At 35.1% G+C, this 21,231-nt stretch overlaps 1 protein-coding gene across 1 annotated transcript; it reads right to left on the bottom strand.

Annotated features, from left to right (window-relative positions):
* Positions 1-13,274: 13,274 nt before the first annotated feature.
* LOC109162274 lies at positions 13,275-13,703 on the bottom strand. The gene has a single exon (XM_019310994.1). It carries the CDS (start codon positions 13,701-13,703, stop codon positions 13,275-13,277), a length of 429 nt encoding a protein of 142 aa, XP_019166539.1.
* Between the last annotated feature and the right edge of the window lie 7,528 nt (positions 13,704-21,231).

Below are 21,231 nucleotides of genomic sequence, written 5' to 3'. Positions count from 1 at the left end.
CATACATTCAAATATGATTCTTGGCTAGAACTCTTAATTAGGGATTTGGATTAGCCTATATTAGATTAATTGACTATTTTTCATGTGTTGATTCTTCCAATTTCAATTTAATAATTGAACTTGATTATATTTATTTTATGTATTTTAATTGTGGATTGTGTGACTGGCCATTGCATAATTCTAATATTAGGGTTCATAAGAAGAACTGACAGGTGAATTATGAACCTAGAACTCGTAAGATAAACATAATTGACAGGTATTTGTGGTGATATTTGATTGTTGCTTAATGGGTTCAATTAATGTTGGTGAGATATCGACGGATGATCACAGTTAATTGGATACAACCTAGTAGCTCGACGGAGTATTAGGATATATATGGATCATAAGAATTAGGGAAAATGACCCTTTTTCCCCTGAGTTATATACCCATAGCATTTTCTCCCCCTAAATTATTGAAGTGGCTGTTTTTCCCCATGAAATGTTAAATGGACATATTTACCCTTAAACTAAATATTTAATTTATTTTTTTTCTCCAACAAATTATGACCATAATTTGGTTCAAACTAAACAAACACTATAGCAACCAAACCGAAATATTCCAATTACAATTTAGAATCGAAATTCGATATTTAGAGTTTATTAAAATCGTGAACCGGAACGGACGGTTCATGTTCCGAACTGAAAAAATAAAATTCAATTGTTGTTGAATTTAGACTATTTTAAAATAAAAAAAAAATTAAAATAAAGACGGTTCAAAATCGCGAATCAGATCAGGAACCGCCGGTTCACGGTTCAAGATTCAATTTTTTTGATACATAATTTTAATAAATTGACATTTAAATATTGGGTTCTAGATCTGAATTATAACCGTAAACTATTAATTCGATTGCTTTAGTATCCGATTCAATTCAAACCGAACCGTGGTCATCCCTACGTATACGCAATAATTCGTTGGAGTAATAAAATAAATAAAATGTTTATTTTAAGGGTATAAATGTCAATTTAATATATTAGGGGGAAAAAACACCACTTTTAGAATAATTGAGGGGGCTAATGTGCTTACCTAAATAATTGAGGGGGAAAAGTGCTATAAGTATATAACTCAGGGGTAAAAAGCGCCATTTTCCCTAAGAATTAATACTTAGGAGAGTTAGTTAATTATCTAATAGGTGAACCCAAATCCCTAGTCTTCTCTCAATTGAAAGTTTTCCTTTGCTTTAAATTCATAAAATATTCTTTTAAAGTACATTCATTCTATTTATTTGTGTTTTTCCTTATCAATCAATTGATTATTCAAGATAACAGTTAGTAGTGTTCTTCGTGGGATCGACCCTGGAATACTCCAGGAATTTATACTGTGATTGACTCTGTGCGCTTGCAGATTATAGCAATCAAGTTTTTGGCGCCGTTGCCGGGGGACACTTTTATTAAACTGTTTTCATTAAGTTCTTCTTTTCAAATTTATTTTAGTTGTTAGGTTCGTTATTATTTTATTATTTTATTTTTATTTAGTTTTTGTTTTTCTATTTTTATTTTGTTTGTTTATGAACTTAAGGCGATCACTGAGGCATAAAAATACTGAGTTATTTTCGATTGATCTTGAAATTGAGCGTACTTGCAGAAAAAACAGGGTACGAAGGCGGCTAAAAATGGCTGAAAACAATAGAGTGGGTCAACAGGATGACCCCGTACCACCAATAGTTCCACCTCATCAAAATCAAGCAGCTCAACCACATCTTCGAGACATCCAAAGACCGGTAATAGCCGTTAACCCTTCTTGCATTCAATTATCTGATGCAGCTAGAAATTATGAACTCAAGACCTTCCATCTGAATATGCTCCCGACCTTTAACGGTTTGGAAAGTGAAGATTCTTTGGATTTCATGCGAGAGATCTATAGTACGGTACAAATTTTACCTTTGAATAATTTATCTGAGGAAGAGCTTAGAATGAAATGTTTTTCATATTGCATGAGGGGTGATGCTGGGTAGTGGTTGTTAAATTTACCAGAGAGTTCTTTAAGAGCTTGGGATGATGTTTACAGTGCTTTCATGTTTAAATATTATTCATCTCAAAAGACAATGGACTATAGGAGTAGGATATGCACTTTCACTCAAAGAGAGACTGAGTTATTTCATGAAGCATGTGATCGTTTTAAATTGCTTTTGACACAATGTCCAGACCATCAATTCCCATTGTTATTGTTGACACAATTCTTTTATGATGGTTTAACTCCTAATTGTCAGTCTCTTGTAGACACTGCTGTAGGTGGATACACAGGTGATAAAAATAGTGATGAGTTGGAAGCTATCTATGAGAACTTAGCTAGTAATTCTTGACAAAAGGCAGTGAGGGGTCGAAGAGCTGCTGTGCATGAAATTAACACACAATCTGAGTTGACAACCCAAGTGGCTGAATTGACTAAATAGATGGACTTGTTGATGACTCGTGATAGTTCGAATAGAGAATTTTGTATTTATTGCAATGCATATGGTCATAATTCTTCTATTTGTATGAATGCAGAGTCATCGCAACCATATTATGAAGAAGCCAATTACATGGGATCCAATATGGGTAGGCACTAGGCAACAACCAAGGAGTGATCCATTTTCCCATACCTATAATCCAGGTTGGCGAAATCATCCTAACTTCTCATGGAGAGATCAAGGTAATGCAAGACCAATGGGACCACCGGGATTTCAGCAACAAGGACCATCAGGGTTCCAGCATCAGCAATACAGACCTTTCCAGCAGCCACCTGCACCACAACAGTCTCAACTTCCTGCTCAGGAGAAGAAGCCTCAATTGGAAGAGATGTTCATGCAATACATGGCTAGCCAGGACACGATGATGAAGAAAATGGATGCAAAGATTGATAAGGTTGCTCAGTCTAACCAAGCATCCATTCATAATTTAGAAGTGCAAGTAGGGCAGTTGGCTAAATTGGTTGCAGAAAAAGATCGAGGTAAGTTTCCTAGTACCACTGAAATAAACCCTAGGGAAGGAGCTATGGCTGTCACCTTGAGAAGTGGTAAGATACTGAATGAAGTTATGAAAGAAAATGAACCCACGAGGGTTGAGAAAGAGAGTGATAAAGAAGAGGATCAAGTGCCTAAAGAGAATTCTAGTGATCAAAACCTCACTTCCTCTATAGTAAAACCTTATGTACCCCCCCATTCCATATCCACAAAGGTTACAAAAGAGGAACCAGGACAATAACTTTAAAAGATTTTTAGAGGTTTTTAAAAAATTGCAGATTAATATTCCTTTTGCAGAAGCACTTGCCAATATGCCGTCTTATGCCAAGTACATTAAGGAAATTGTGTCTAATAAAAAGAAACTGGAAGAGTTTGCTACTGTGCATTTAAATGAGGAGTGTAGTGCTATTTTGCAAAGCAAATTACCTCCTAAGTTAATGGATCCAGGAAGTTTTTCTATTCCTTGCACTATTGGTAATACTGTCATTGATAAATGCTTATGTGATCTAGGTGACAGTATTAACCTTATGCCTTTAACTCTTTTCAAGAAGTTGGAAATAGCTGAAATGAAGCTAACAACAATCTCTCTTCAAATTGCTGATAGATCAGTCAAGTACCCGCTTGGAGTAGTGGAGGATATATTGGTAAAAGTTGGTAAATTTTATTTTCCTGCTGATTTTCTGATTCTTGATATGGGTAGTGACACAGATACATCTCTTATACTTGGTAGGTCATTTTTGTTGACAGGAGGAGTATTAATTGATATGCCTTTAGGGAAATTGATTTTTAGAGTAGGTAAAGAAAAAGAGGAATTCTCTATCTCTAAAGCAGTAAAATTACCAACTTTTGATGAATCATGTCTTTTTGTTGATGTTATTGAGAAACCTTCAGAAGAAGAATTTGTTAAGCATTCACCTAGTGAAACACCACATCAACTTGAACTTAAACCACCTTCATTGCGGTTCAAATACGAATTTTTGAGTAACAATGATACTTTTCTTATGTTTTCTTGTGCTCATTTACTTCATGCAAAAGAAGGGAGATTGTGGAGAACATTGACTAAAGCTTGGCATGACAAAAATAATTTTTGGAGAGAATTCAATGTAGGGCAAGAAGTTTTGTTGTCTAATTCTTGTCTTAAGTTTTTTCTAGAGAAATTGAAGTCTAGATGGTTTGGTCCTTTCATGGTCACTAAAGTTTGTTCGTATGAGGCCATAGAGATTGAAAGAGAGAAAAAGAGACCATTCATGGTTGCTTCACCAAAAGGCAGCCCCGGAAGAAACTGGCAACTAACAGGGAAGTTTCCTGTTTATTTCATTTTCTCATACCTGCTTTCTTATTTAACATTGAGGACAATGTTGAGTTTGAGTGTGGGGAAGGGAAAGTGAGTTTAGGGGATGTTTTCTGCAAGTTTTATGCAATTAAGACAAAAAATAAAAAATTCTGCATTTTTCTTTCTGCATTTTCTGCACTAAAATTCTGCATTTTTCTGCATTTTCTACACTAATTTTCTGCTCTTTCCCTTCATTTTTCTGCAATTTCTTAGCAAATAAAGTTTTAAAAAAATGCCATCTAATGACTATGTTGATTGGGAGATAAGTTCTAGAGTTTTGGGAATGCATAATATCAATGAATGTGTTTGGCTATATGTATGCTTGCATAGAGTTAGTAGTCAAATTCTGTCACACCGTGAGCTTTTGAGCCTAGAGGTTGCCCACTGCAACTTATTTTCATTTTGAGTGTTTATTTTCCCTCTTTGATTGTGTTACTTCTAGAACTTGCTTCATACCATTTCAGAGCTACATGTTATGTGATGACACGAGAATGATTTAGGCATTAGGATTTAGCCTTATGGCCTTAAAAATGACCACATCCTTATACATGTTATATTTCCCCTAGTGAACCATTTTTTGAGCTTTAAAATAAATATAAGACATTTTTCTTCATTAGCCAGTTTCAAAGAACCTTAGCTCATAAAAAGAAGCCTCTTAACCCGTCCTTGAGTCAGTAGAAGTCATTATTTTATTTATCTGTGCAAGATGACCAAAAGCGATGAAGTATGGGTGAGATTGGAGTTGAAAGGTGATTGTACAATTGGTTTTCTTTGAGTGAAGAATTGTTTGTGATCAAAGGGGGTGAAAATGAAAAAAATGAACAAAATGAGATCTATTCTAATTTTGTGGGTTGAAAAATCTTGATAGCCCAAACTTTTGTGCTCATTTTATTCTTAAAATGTTTTATGAGCAATGAAGGCATGATAGAAATTTGATGATTATGGGAAGAGTACCATTGAGGGTTGTGTGGAAATGGAAAGCTATTTATTCGGTTTTATCAGAGAAAAAAAGGAAAAAAGAGAGAAGAAAATGAAAAAAAATAGAAAAAAAAAAGAGAGAAGAAAATGAAAAAAATAGAAAAAAAAAAAGATGAAAAAGGAATGAGATTTGAAAGTTGTTTTGAGGAGTTTTCAGTGAAAAGGATGAGGGAGAATGAAGAGATGATGGTTTGTTTTGGTAGAGTTCATTGTATTGGTAGAATACAAGTTCTTGCTCTTGATATGGTGAAACTATGACTCTACTGATTCCTTGGACTTTATTTGTATTTCCTTATATCTTTTCTTTCTTAAACCACTTACCCTTGGCCCCATTACAACCCATAAATAAAGACCTTTTGACTCGTGTTTTTCATATAATTTTGGTAGTGGAGTTTTGGTGGACAAGCAAGCCCATGGCAAGTGCACTCTCAATAGAGGATGGTGTGTACCTTTCTTATACATATTTATATGAGAGATTGAGTGAACAACCGTGAGGACTACTATTCTCTATTGTCTTGTGTGCATATAACTTTGAACTCTTATGAAGTATTATGTGTTTACCATCTCCTTGAATTGAATGCCTAGTTGACATGGTTATGGTTGGTAGTTTGATTTTATTGCATAAGTTTGCTTGGGGACAAGCAAAACCTTGAGTGGGGGAAGTTTGATAAGCTTAACTTCTAGGCATTATTTAGAGTATTTTTAGTTAGTGAGTTGCATAAATAAATTAAGTTCTAGGGTTGATTTTATTATAAATATTATATTTAGTTATATGTTACTAGTTTAGACTAGTTTAGATTGATTTTAATAAATATTAGGCTAATGTTACATTTTTATTAATATAAATAGGAGTTTTATTTTAGCTATAGTATTAAATTTATTTGGTAGTTTTATATCTTAAATTTTAATAAAGTTTAATTAAGTTATGTTATTAGGTTATAATTGTCTTTACTTTATCTTTATTTTATTTTATATTATTTTATTATTTTCCTTTGAGGTTTTGCGTAGCAGGAAGAGAAAAAAGAAAGGGATTAAGGCTTAGGTTATATATTGGGCGTACGGCAGCAGAGACGTAGGGGACGAAAGCAGAAAGAAAAGAATAGGGGAAAAAGAAAGCTTGGGAGCGGCAGGCGTGCGTAGATCATCGTCGAGAAGATCCGAGACTCCATCGCAAAGAATTTTCGAGCTTCAATCGCAGCTATCTTCTCTTAGGCTTGAATTATTTTTCTTCTCTATTTATTTCTTGTTCAAATTTCCAGAATGCTATTTCTTGAACATTACATACATTCAAATATGATTCTTGGCTAGAACTCTTAATTAGGGATTTGGATTAGCCTATATTAGATTAATTGACTATTTTTCATGTGTTGATTCTTCCAATTTCAATTTAATAATTGAACTTGATTATATTTATTTTATGTATTTTAATTGTGGATTGTGTGACTGGCCATTGCATAATTCTAATATTAGGGTTCATAAGAAGAACTGACAAGTGAATTATGAACCTAGAACTCGTAAGATAAACATAATTGACCTAAACTAGACATAGCTTTAGGTAAGACATAATTGACTCGTGGTGATATTTGATTGTTGCTTAATGGGTTCAATTAATGTTGGTGAGATATCAACGGATGATCACAGTTAATTGGATACAACCTAGTAGCTCGACGGAGTATTAGGATATATATGGAGCAATTGTCACTATAATCATAAGAATTAATACTTAGGAGAGTTAGTTAATTATCTAATAGGTGAACCCAAATCCCTAGTCTTCTCTCAATTGAAAGTTTTCCTTTGCTTTAAATTCATAAAATATTCTTTTAAAGTACATTCATTCTATTTATTTGTGTTTTTCCTTATCAACCAATTGATTATTCAAGATAACAGTTAGTAGTATTTTTCGTGGTATCGACCCTGGAATACTCCAGGAATTTATACTGTGATTGACTCTGTGCGCTTGCAGATTATAGCAATTAAGTGTTGCTATAATCAAACTAGTGTGTGTGGAAAATGAAACTAAATAACAGAACTCATGCAATAACGTATATTGTCAAATAAACTTGAAGTGTAATTAAAATAATGATGCTTCATCATTACTATAATGAAACTAGTGTATATGAAAAGTTAAACTAAAAAAGAGAGTTCATGCAATAATGTATATCGTCAAATGAACCTGAAATATAATTAAAATGATACTTCATAATTATTATAATGAAAGTAGTGTGCGTGATAAATGAAACTAAAACAGAGCTCATATAATAACGTGTATTATCAAATGAAACTGAAGTGTAATTAAAATGATACCGCGTTATTTTACTTCATGCATGATTCACGCTGATACTATTAACTGTAAAATTTTCCACTATAACAAAGTATAATCAGCAGGTTGATACTCAATTTCAACAAGGACAGAACAAGGACAGCTCAGCATAAGGGTTAACTAGTATTTTTACATATATGTTTGTTATGAGCAGTTACTGCCATGTATTAGCCTGTATATATTAGCTTCTGATTGTATTCTCTACAGAGTGTTCTAGAATATCTTTCCACCATTGATATGAATAAACTTCTGCTTCTGTTTCTTACCATCATGTTGAGTGTTCTCTGTTAATTCCGATATGGTATCAGAGCTCCGCAATCGAAGCTTTGCGGCGGTCCTCTCGGCGGACGGAGGATTTGGAACAGCTGCTCCGTCGCAACAGTCGGCTTCCTCCCCTTCTCCGCAACAAAACTTGAACACAGAGGAGGATGAGAATCCTCTATTTCTGCATGTGAGTGAGAATCCAAGTGCAGTGCTGGTTTCTCCTCCGTTGTCCGGATCAAACTACAATTCCTGGAGCAGATCAATGAGAATAGCTTTAGAGGTTAAGAACAAGTGGGGAATATTAGATGGTAGCATTCCCGCTCAACCGCAACGTGCTGCCTAGAGAAGATGTAACAATATAGTGACTTCGTGGTTGCTTAAGTCTGTGAGTTCCTCCATTGCACAGCGCGTTATCTACTTTGAGAACGCGAAGGACATATGGGAGGATTTGAAGAACAGATTCTCGCAAGGAGATCTGCACAGGATTTCAGCACTACAAGATGAGATATATGATCATAGACAGGGAACCTCGAATGTTACCGATTATTACACTCGATGCAAGACATTGTGGGAGGAAATGAGTTCTCTGAGACCTCTTCCAGTTTGTGAATGTTCTCCTAGATGTTCGTGTGACCTTGTGAGTAAAATTAGAAAGGAAAGAGAAGAAGATCTTGTGATTCGGTTTTTGAAGGGATGGAATGATGATTTTTCTAGCATCAAATCAGGAGTGTTATTGTTGGAACCTATGCCGGAAGTCCACAAAGTGTTTGGAATGGCACTTAAATTGGAGAGACAACTTAATGGTGAAATATATGGATTCAGTAGCAATAATGAAATCATCCATGCAAATGCTAGCCAAGGAGGTGTTACTGATTCAGTAAGTGAGGAAAGCCGGGTTGCTGCTTCAGGTTCCAATAATTCAAACACATTCAACAATAGGAAGAGGTACATCAATAATATTGGAAATAAGTCCACTGCAAAATGTACATTCTGTGGAATGAATGGACACACCATAGATAAATGCTACAAAAAGCATGGTTATCCCCCAGGCTGGGTTCCAGGTTTTAAATCCAAAGGCAAGCAGACACAAAATCAATATCAAGTAGGCCAATTCTCAGTCTCTGCTATCAATCAGATTGGAGACTTAGGAATCTCCAATGAACAATTTCATAAGCTGGTATCCCTCATTCAAAATCAAGTTGGACAGAATTCATCAACTGCAGCAACAGTTTCACTCAGTTCTCCTACTACTGCTTTGGTTCCAGATTTCAGATCCAATGCAGAAAATTCTGCTGAAGGCAAGTCTAATTCTATAGCACATATTAATTCCATATTAAAATCTCATGATGCTTGGATATTAGACACAGGTGCTACTGATCATATCACTTGCTCTTTGAATTATTTTGATAAGTGCAATGTTATTCAAGGAGCTGTAGTTAATTTGCCTAATGGTGAAGTTGTTAAAGTTTCACATATTGGAGACATCAAACTGTCTAAAACTCTCTGGCTAAGGAATGTGCTATACATTCCTACTTTCACTTTTAACATTGTCTCAGCAAGTTAATTGACGAAGCATTCTAGTTGTAGCTTATTTGTGATGGCTAATGAATGTTCAATCCAGGAAGCTCATGGGATGGTGATTGGTTTTGCTAAGGAAGAAAAGGGGTTGTACCTTTTGACAAATTCACCAAGAAAGAAAGTCCATGTGTCTTCAGTACCTATTAAAATGCATTGTAATACTGTTAGTTTAGATACTTGACATCAAAGGTTGGGCCATTTTCCTACACATAAAATGCATCTTTTGCATGGAGTTCATCCAAACTCATGTAATAAAACTCTTGTTTGTGATGCTTGTCATTTTGCCAAACACAAAAGATCATCATTTCCTGTTAGTGTGTCCTTTACTACAAGCAGTTTTGAACTAGTACATGTTGATATTTGGGGGCCCTTTCCAGTTGGCTCACTGTAGGGACAACATTATTTTTTAACAGTAGTAGATGATTATAGCAGGTTTACTTGGATCCATTTAATGAAACAAAAGTCTGAAGTTGATCCTTGATTAAGGCATTTTGTAGCTATGTGTCCACTCAGTTTTCTACTAAAATCAAGACCATAAGGAGTGATAATGGTCATGAGTTCAATATGCATGAGTTTTATGCAGAGAAGGGTATTATACATCAACGGTCTTGTGTTAATACTCCGCAGCAGAATGCAGTGGCAGAAAGAAAGCACCAACATATATTAAATGTTGCAAGGGCATTGAGATTCCAAGCAGCATTCCTAATAAATAGGTTACCTTCTCAAGTCATTGGTTGGGCAAATCCTTTTGAAAGGCTATATGGAAAACCTGTGGATTATACTAACCTAAAAGTTTTTGGATGCTTATGTTATGCCTCTACTTTATCTCAGTCAAGGCACAAAATGGAAGCAAGGGGAAGAAAATGTGTTTTCATTGGTTATCCTGCCAATGTTAAAGGATACACTCTATATGATGTTCAAAGAGGTTCAACCTTTGTATCTAGAGATGTACAATTTTATGAGCAAGTTTTTCATTTCAGGTCCAATGATGTCACAACAATCTCAGATAATTCTTTTGATCCCTCACTACCAGTGCTATCTTTTTCAGATGATCATGATTTTAACATGAGTATAGGAGATCCAGATTGTATTCCAATAAGTTCCCCACTTGCTCAGTCCAATCCTACATCAAACCAAAGTCTACCAATTAGCAGTGAACTGCCAGTTGATCCTCCCTGTGATAATCATGAACTTCCACTCAGGAGATCTACAAGGCCTAAAAATGCTCCAGTTAGGATGCAAGATTATTTTTGTGACTCAGTGTTGCATGATAGATCATCCCCATATCCTTTGCGAGCAATTCTCTCTTATGATTCATTAACTCCAGCACACAGATTGTTCACAATTGGTATATCTTCTATTTCTGAGCCAAAAACCTACAATGAAGCTGTTAAATATGTTTGTTGGAAGCAAGCTATGCAAGCTGAAATTCAAGCTCTTCAGGAGAATAATACTTGGACACTTACTGATCTTCCTCTTGGAAAAACTCCCATTGGTTGCAAGTGGGTATACAAAATTAAGCATAAATCAGATGGGTCTATAGAGAGGTATAAAGCCAGATTGGTAGCCAAAGGTTACACTCAGCAGTTGGGTGTGGATTATATAGAAACATTGTCACCAGTGGCCAGAATGGCAACTTCAGAACCTTCCTAGCAATGGCTGTGACTAAAGGTTGGTATATTCAACAATTGGACTTCAATAATGCCTTCCTCCATGGGGATTTAGATGAGGAGGTATATATGATTTTGCCTCTTGGATTTCACAGTGAAAAGCCCAACCAAGTTTGCAGGTTAGTAAAGTCGTTATATGGACTTAAACAGGCCAGTAGACAGTGGAATGCAAAACTCACAGCAGCTCTGTTGTCCATTGGTTTCACACAAGCACATGCTGATCCATCATTGTTTATCAGGGATAATGACAGTTCATTTCTTGGCTTACTTGTTTATGTCGATGACATTATTGTTGCTGGCAAAGATTATGATTCAATAGTTGCTATAAAAGAGTTCTTGGACTCTACCTTCAAGATTAAGGATCTTGGTGAGCTTAGCTATCTTTTGGGAATAGAGGTTGTGAGGACTCCTGCTGGACTTAATCTGTGTCAGAAGAAGTATACTCTAGACATTCTACAAGAATGTGGTTTTCTTGAATCCAAGCCTGTTAATACTCCCATGGTACCAGGACAAAAACTGGTTCACAATGATGGCCCTCTTCTTGAAGATGTTGGTGTATACACAAGGCTCGTAGGTAGGCTTCTTTACCTAACTACTACAAGGCCCGATATAGCCTATGCAGTCCAACAGTTGAGTCAATTTATAGATCATCCTATGGAGAGGCATTTAGTGACAGCTCACAGAGTTCTCAGGTACCTTAAAGGAGCACCAGGGAAGGGTATTTTTTATTCATCAACTTCAGAACTTCATTTGTAAGCTTTTGCCGACTCTGATTGGGCAACTTGTTCCGAAACTAGAAAATCCATCTCAGGCTTTGGTATTTTTCTCGGGGATTCTCTAATTTCATGGAAAGCAAAGAAGCAACCTACTGTTTCCAGATCTTCCTCTGAGGCGGAGTACCGGGCATTAGCAGTAACAGTATGTGAAATGCAGTGGATTAGCTATTTGTTGCATGATTTACAGATCACTCTTTCAAAACCTGCTATTGTCTTTTGTGATAACAACTCAGCTATTGCCATTGCTGAGAATTTCATTTTTCATTAAAGGACAAAGCATATAGAGATTGATTGCCATATTGTTAGGCAAATGGTTCAACAAGGCTTCATCAAACTCCTGTCTGTTGCATCTGCTAATCAAATAGCATATGGTTTCACCAAACCATTACCTTTTCCTCAGTTTAGTCAGTTTATGTCTAAGCTGGGACTCCATAACTTGTATGCCCCAGCTTAGGGGGGGGGGGGGTAACAAAGTATAATCAGCAGGTTGATACTCAAGTTCAACAAGGACAACTCAGCATAAGGGTTAACTAGTCTTTTTACATATATGTTTGTTGTGAGCGGTTACTGCCATGTATTAGCCTGTATATATTAGCTTCTGATTGTATTCTCTACCGAGTGTTCCAGAATATCTTTCCACCATTGATATGAATAAACTTCTGCTTCTGTTTCTTACCATCATGTTGTGTGTTCTCTGTTAATTCCGATACACTATCCATTCAGTGATATTATATTCCATCAATTATGTTTTCCATTAATACAAGAGAAAATGCAAAAAAAAAAAAAAAAAAAGTCCATAACTTCAATAGGCCTTTAGTTAATTGTAACCCATGGCCATATATAATCATTAAGAAAACAAATTATCCCTATTTGTGTGAATGAATTGATTAATCATAGACTATTAATGCTCATACTAATTAAATATTAAATTTTTTATACGCCCTTGCAACATAGTACATAATTTAAAAGATCAGATATGAATAAAATTATACCCATTCAATTCAAAATCACTTTCTCAAACATATTAAATAATAATACATACACATAAATTTAAACTCCGACTAAACTCTATATTTATCAAATTCAACTAACTGCTCACCATATTTAAACATGGTAAATTGGTAATCACAAATCGTCGATCTGAAATATGACTACATAACTTGCACTACTGCTGCTACAACTACAACATATGTATAAAATAAAATTTATGTGAAACCAAGTAACACACGTAATACTTTTTAACTAAAATATAGTAATATTTTTCTATAAATAATATAACGTTCTAACTAAAAAGCATTACGTACATACACATGTGACACAATCTCACATAATAATTACTCCATCTATAAACTACAAACACAGGCAAAAACAGAATTTTCACGCTTGAGGCATATCCGCAGCATTAGCTTTAGTCCAATTGCGTTTCCGAGTGGTCACCACAAAGAAAACCCCAAGCACTAAAACCACAACAAACAGAAATCCGATCAGAATTCCGACCATCCCACCACCTCCACCTCCGCCGTCCTCCGTCTTCGCCACGCTATCACGAGCCAGATTCGATTCCAGGGAAGACGCCGCCGCCGCAGGAAACTGTGCAGCAGCGGCAGTACTATTCTTGGGCCCGGTCCCTGCGGCGGGGTTGAAAAACGCGTACGCTTCAGGGGAAACAGCGCCGCCGTCTGCAGCGGCGCCGGCGGGGGTTTCGTAAGCAAGGCCGTGTGGAGCTCGAAGATCTTGAGCTCCAACAATGGAGTGAAACCCAGAAAGAACAAACAAGAACAGCATAGAATAAAGCGCAGAAGCCATGATTTTTTGTGCAGTAATGGAGGAATAATGTCTGGTTTTTATAAGGTGAAGTTGAAGGGTAGTAATAATGGCGAAGGTGGTGGTTGCTTGGACTTCAATTCTTCAGCACGAAAAGGAGGTGAAGAGGGGGAGCAGAATGATGTGAATATTATGGATTATTGATGAATGCATGGCTCAACTCCAATTAACTCCATTGATTAAACAAGTGTCATTTTCTCCATATTTATCTCTCTCTCTCCCTGATCTATATATGGGTCACAAAGAGAAGATGAACACAGTAAATATGCAATTAATGTTTAGTGTGTGATTAGATGAGCAGACAGGCAGTTTGCTTGGCTTAATGGCACAGCAAAGTGCATTGCTTTAGTATCCTATGGAGTAATTAAAAGGCCTACCTAAACTAATATTCTCCAATCATAACTTTATCTAGTACCACAGGCTGAAGAAATCATTGTGTTCCTCTGTGGGATAACATGTTGATATACCAACAAATGCTTTGTGATTTGTGGGTATCATACAACAAACTGACTGATTTACTTTATCTAATACACATTAGATAATAGATAGTTACATGTTTTTCTCACTATTAAAACAAAATTTTAATTAGGTAAACCGGATATTGGAATCCTTCACTTTAATACCATTGTGAATTGTTAGTGTTATGGAATACGAAGACCAAAGACAACAGCTTGATCCAAAATCGCTGCCTTTGACGCAACACTTTTGTCAAAGACAACAACTTTTACTTAACCGTTATTATAAGTGTGTCGTTATAGAGTAGGTATGGTTTTGATGATTAGAACTTTTTCGTGAACATTTAGACTTGATTCTTGGAGTTGTTTTTTGAAGTATTATGACTTGGATGGTGATTGGAATTGGTCATTGAAGTATTTTGACTTGGTAATTAGTTCTTGTATGTATTTTGAACCTTGTGAAAATTGTATAACTACACTTGGTGATGGTGATTGGATAAATTGTTTTTTTTTTTTTTTAATGATTATGTTTAAAATCTAAACAAGTTAAAAACAACAGTTTAAAACCGCTGTCTAAAATCATTGTCTATTCTTCAAATTATCGAGAATACAACAGGTTTCGACAACACACAATAGACAACGGTTAAAAACTGTTGTTTTTTCTAGAAAAAAGATAACAGTTTAAACCCGTTGTCTATGGGCGTGACTTTTAACAACAGTGGTTTCGACAACACTCAATAGACAACAGTTTTTAACCATTGTCTATGTGCGTGACTTTTAACAACACGGGTTTCAACAACACTCAATGGACAACAGTTTTTAGAAAAGACAACGGTTAAAAACCGTTGTCTATGTGCGTGACTTTTAACAACACCGGTTTCAACAACACTCAATATACAACGGTTTTTAACCGTTGTCTTTTCTACTAAAGACAACGGTTAAAAATTATTGTCTATGTGCGTGAATTTTAACAACACCGGTTTCAACAACACTCAATAGACAACGGTTTTTAACCATTGTCTATGTGCGTGACTTTTAACAACGTACACCGGTTTCAATAACACTCAATAAACAACCGTTGTCGTTTCTAGAAAAGAAAAACCGTTGTCTATGTGCATGACTTACAATAACATTGTCTTCAACAACAGAAATTTTACCGCTAGGACTATGTGCACTTTTCTTGTAGTGATGTAATTAAATATATGTTTGACCAAATCATTAAAGAAGCTGAACAGAAAACTGTTCTCTGTTTTCTGTTTTCTAATTTTTCAGTTTTCATTATCTGTTTTCCATTCTCAGTTTTCTATTTAGAAAACTTGCTACTAACATAAAACTATTATATGTTGTTTTCTAATTTTTCAGTTTTCACCTAAAATTTTGTTTAGATAATATTAATATTTTTTTGAGCTAATATTTAATTTTTTTTTTTGGGATATATTCATTTGAATGACATGTATATGAATATATAACTTTTTCTTTGAATTCTAATATATGTGAGATTTCAATATCCGATATCTGGACCGAACTTGTATTATGATGTAACATAATTAAAAATATTCGAACTAATAATTTATTGAGTTCAATCAAAATCTAAAACATTATATAGAGTTTAATTCTTAATTTTGATAATGTAAATAATGTCTAACTTTAAAGTGTAAGCAAATAAATTATGTTTAAATAAGTAAAATAAGTATAAAAGATAGAAAATAGTGATAAGTAAAATAAGATGATACTGAATGTAATCATAGTAATGTGGTTATAGTGACATATAACTAAATAGATGATAGATGATTCTGTTTTCCATTTCGAAAACAGTTTTTAAGTGTATTCCAGTTTTCCAGAAATTTCCAGAAATTATTTTCAGTTTTCAAAATGGAAAACTGTGTTAGTAAACATATTTTCTGTTTTCTGTTTTCTATTTTCCAGTTTCCGGAAATTTCCAGAAATTTTAGTTTGTAAACGACCACTTAAGTTCTTCCAAAGAATTCAGCCTCAAATTTGTGAAACAGTATGCGAATCAAGTTTTCTGTAGCATTGTTAGGGAGATTGTTTCTATGTTTGACTGTACGGAATGTTTGGCCATTCAATCGATCTTTATTGTAAACTTTTCAGCCTATAATTATTAATTAGCTTCTTTATTTTCAAAAAAAAAAAAAAAAATCAACCTTGAGTACACTTGAGCTAATTTCTAAATAAGGCTAGGTAGAGACTTGTTTATGTTCGATTTGGATGAACTATATATATATATATATATATATATATATATATATATATATATATATAGAAAAATTGTATCATGTTAATTGATTTGGTAAGTTTTTATGCCCAATACCACACAAAAGTAAATGGTAAAAAATATTGAGTTTGTATCATGTACTATGTAGGCATTTTTCTCGCAATACCATTATAAACTCAATACTTTTTCAATGTTTCAAGACTTTAAACTAAGTACAAGATGTACTCCTTTAAAAAAAAAATAAAAAATACAAGATCTACTATACTAACTATAATCTTTGTCATATATACATATATATATATATATATATATATATATATATATATATATATATAGAGAAAAAGAGAATCATGATCAGATGATAACTAATAATCTGGTGAGAGCATTATTCGAATTAATCTCATCCGTTCATCTACAATGATTCAATATTGAACAATGACTACGAAAATGCATTATATTTAAAAATGAGTGACACTGTATTCACGAATAATTGATTACTCATGATTTATAATAGTACACTCATGTACACTCTTAGTTATTGCACATACATTATCAAGTGTTTCTAACTGTACAATTATAATTACAAAAATGTCACTATATATATATATATATATATATATATATATATAATTGCACTCAGGTGCGAATGCTTCGCCCAGGCGCGAAATAGGAATGAATTCTGTTCGTCCACGTGTCTAGATCTAATGGATGAGAAACACTGATTTTTTAAAAAAACGCGGTGGCATTTTCGTAAATAATTGAACATCGAAGTGCAAGTAAAATGTATTACAAGTGCATGTAAAATGTATTATAGGTGCAAGTAAAAATTTACACCGAGCATCAATACTTAGTTGCACCTATAGTTCTAAGTAGTTGCACCTATAGTTCTAAGTAGTTGCACACATAGTTATAAGTAGTTGCACCTAGGTGTATGAATGTTTGCGAGTGGTTTTCAGGGGTATTACTACCCGCTGAACTCAGATCAATGAATGTTAACAAGGAAAAATTACATGCACTTATAGGTGAAAGTAGGTGCACCTATAGTTATAAGTAGTTGCACCTATAGTTATAAATAGTTGCACATATAGTTATAAGCACACCCAGGTGCATGAATGTTTGCGGAAAGTGAATGCTAACAAGGCAAAATTACATGCACTTATAGGTGAAAGTAGGTGCACCTATAGTTATAAGTAGTTGCACCTATAGTTATAAATAGTTGCACATATATATAGTTATAAGCACACCCAGGTGCATGAATGTTTGCGGAAAGTGAATGCTAATAAGGCAAAATTACATGCACTTATAGGTGAAAGTAGGTGCACTTGTAAGTGATTTTACTTGCACTTCGATGTTCAATTATTTACGAAAATGCCACCGCATTTTTTTTTTAAGTTATTAGATCTGGACACGTGTCGCGCGCTGATTCGTTCGCATTTCCCTCCTGAGCACTTATTCGCACCTGAGTGCATCCCTATATATATATATATATATATATAGAAAAACGCTCATATGTGGTCATGTCATTAGGTGTGGTCGTGTGGTCGTATCTGTGTCGTTGAATCAGTTTAATCTAAAGGCTGTGGTAATTATGAGGATTTTCGCGCGTTTTAGTAAGTGGGGGTGTTATGGTAATTACAGTGACCATTTATAGCGGGCGGGTTCTAGAATACACCAACAGTGTTGACAACATACACCAATAGTGTAATAAAACACACCACAGTGAAATACACCAATGGTGTATTCCCGTGTTATGGTAATTACAGTGGCCATTTATAGCGGTCGAGTTCCAGAATACACCAACAGTGTTGACAACATGCACCAATAGTGTAATAAAACACACAACAATGTGATTTTCCTTATTCCGGTGTTTTATGACAAGTTTACCCTTACAGTTCGCTGGGTAGGAGAATGTGCGCGAAAATACTGGAAAAATCTTGATTAATATGATTCATTAGATCTATCTAATCTAATGGTCTATAATTGACCATATGACCACACCTAACAACATGGCCACATGTGATCACTCCTCTCTCTATATATATATATATATATATATATATATATATATATATATATATATATATTATTTTTATTTAATTTTAACTCTTAATTATCTTAAATGTACATATGCACGTTGTAACTTTTATATATTCCGTAGTTGCATTGTCAAATCAAATTATTGATGGGTGGTATAGTGCGGCAAGTGTGAAGATTAGTAAATGTGAATGTGAAGCTAGGTAACTTTTAAGTCGGCATGGGCTCATTATGTCACAAGTTTCAGATTCACGTGAATTCACATCTTCATGCCCCCAAATTCACAAGATTATATTGCTGGAATTGGTTGCATAATAATGAGAGGTTAATTTGGTACGGTGTTGGCAACATTTTATTTTACTTATGGTGAAACATTATTACATTTATATAAATAGTTGAATAATTATTGTCATTCAATAATAAACAAGTAATAGGTCATTGTTGTGACATAAATCTTTAAGGATTGTTAAGCCTTTGCTCTCCAACCTTTTTGTAGCAGCAAAAACAAGAAGTTTTTCGTACACTATATAAACTGTACTAATCCTTATACAACATATTTGTGCATATAAATAACAAATCCCTTTATATTGATATGTTTCATTTGGTCATTTTGATTCTTGCTCGGGTTAACTGATGAAAAATTATCATGTCAAATTTTATTTGGAGATGACTTTACAAGAATTCATCTGTCCCAGTAACAAAGAAAAGAAAAGAAAAATCTCAACTTGAATGATTTTGCAACAAGAGTTAAATTGATGAGTATATTTAGTGAAACTCGAGGTACTTTCTAAATCAACATTGTCTTTATGTGGATTTCATAAAGACAAACGGTATTTCATGATTAGTGAATTTCTACCTTTATGAAAGATTATTGTCTTTCTAACAATAAAAAAAATGTTAAAACTCATTGCAAAATTAATGTGATTTTTAATATAGATAATAATTTTTAACTATTGCAACATTGTTGTCTATTTACAACATATAGACAATGATTATTAATCATTGCATAATTGTTATCTATCATATAGTATATGCCATGAAAAGCCCTCATGAGGAAGCCTCTTTCTGGGTATCTATCATAACCTCCCTGGGGGATTCCGATCAGAGAAGGTTGCTCAGATTGTCAAAAAATTTGTTGGTCATTTTGAGAAGTCGGATCATCGAAACTTTGAAGGGGCAGGGGGTCAGGGCTTTATGCGTGTTCGTACAAAGCTAAACATCCTGAAACCTTTGAAGGCAAAAATGAAGATGAAGAAGTAGGGGGGAGAGTGGTTCTGGGTGGATGTCAGGTACGAACTCCTCTCGTCCTTATTGGCCACACAGACAAGTTTTGTGTGGTTGATTTTGACAAACCGGTGGATGGTTATGAGAAATCGTTTGGTACGTGGCTGAGGGCCGGTGGTCAAAAGACGGTTGCGCCACCGCCGAACAAATCGTTAGTTCTGGAGGAGCTGACCGGGGGTTCACCACCGGAGAAGGCTAAAGGGGTTTCCGTTACGGGTGATAATGAGGGGCCATTAATGAAGGGGATAATGATTAGGGAGTCATTACATGCAAATGAGGGAATGAGGGGGTGGTCTTTGGTGACCAAAAACGAAGACGAATGGGTTCTGAGGGACCTAAGAGTAATGGGCCGACTGTTGGGACTAGCCCAATGCTTGTTGAAGAAAATAGTCCAATATTTTTTGAGGAGGTGGGTGTTGCTGATCAGGCTCACCGGGTTAAATGAGTTGCTTTAGTTGAAACTGTCGTGGGCTTGGAATCCCATTGGCGGTCCAAGTTCTGTTAGGCTTCGTCCTTCAAAAGAGGCCCGCCATTTTATATCTTTAAAAACACTAAGTAATGCGAGTAAGATGTAGCAAGTGTGTTTAAGATTGGGTTATGATAATTGTTTTGCGGTTGACATTGTAGGCAGAAGTGGGGGTTCAGCTCTACTGTGGAATGGGGGTATAGATGTTGAGGTTGTGGTCTATTTAAATCACTTTATTGATACGGTAGTCTCGTCGCAAGGGGCTGGGTTGCGCTGGAGGTTCACCGACTACTATGGCCATCCAGAACGGTTTCGCTGACACCTTTCTTGGGATCTCCTAAGGTATTTAATTTATCTTCTCTCAATGATTTACCATGGGTTTTGATGGGCGACTTACATGATATTATGTGGGAGAGGGAGAAGGTTGGGAGGACTCCTCATCCTGAATGATTGAGGAGGGGGTTCTGTGCGGCAGTGGCGGAGCGTGGATTGCAAGACTTTGAATTTGAGGGGTGTCAATTTACTTGGGAAAGAGGGAGGGGAACTCAGAACTGGGTTAGGGAGAAATTGGATAGGGTTTTAGTGAATTGGAATTGGCGTGACCTATTCCCGGAAGCTAGGCGTGGGCGGTGAAAGGGAGTTGTAGTGATCATTTGCCTCTGTATCTGGAAATTTGTTCTTTGGGTAGAAGGGCTTTTATTCGGCGACCTAGGTATGAAAATGTTTGGGGGAATTTAGAGGAATGTAAAGGGCTTGTGGAGGGGGTCTGGTCTCGTACTCCGGGTGTAACAACCCAAAATTTTATTTTACAAATCCGATATTAAGATATTCCAAAATAGCCATTTTCACTCCATTAAAAATTTTTGCGATCAATTGGTGTTTGAATAAATTATTTTTGTCACATTTTAAATTAATTCGACACCAAAACCTATTTAATTCGAAATTCCTAATTTCCGGTACTTCGCGTACCAAGTTTTTTAAATCGAGAAATTTATCTGAGTGAGAATTCAAAAAGTTTAAACAAGGGTTCATCTA

The sequence above is a fragment of the Ipomoea nil genome, unplaced genomic scaffold (assembly GCF_001879475.1).
Source record: "Ipomoea nil cultivar Tokyo-kokei standard unplaced genomic scaffold, Asagao_1.1 scaffold2928, whole genome shotgun sequence".
NCBI classification, from domain to species: Eukaryota; Viridiplantae; Streptophyta; class Magnoliopsida; order Solanales; family Convolvulaceae; genus Ipomoea; species Ipomoea nil.
Note: the sequence above shows the minus strand (reverse complement) of the source record. Positions and strands in the feature narration are given on the sequence as shown.

What these genes read in the sequence shown, in the direction of transcription:
- LOC109162274 (XM_019310994.1), bottom strand. Translation starts at nt 13,703, where the DNA reads ATGGCTTCTGCGCTTTATTCTATGCTGTTCTTGTTTGTTCTTTCTGGG.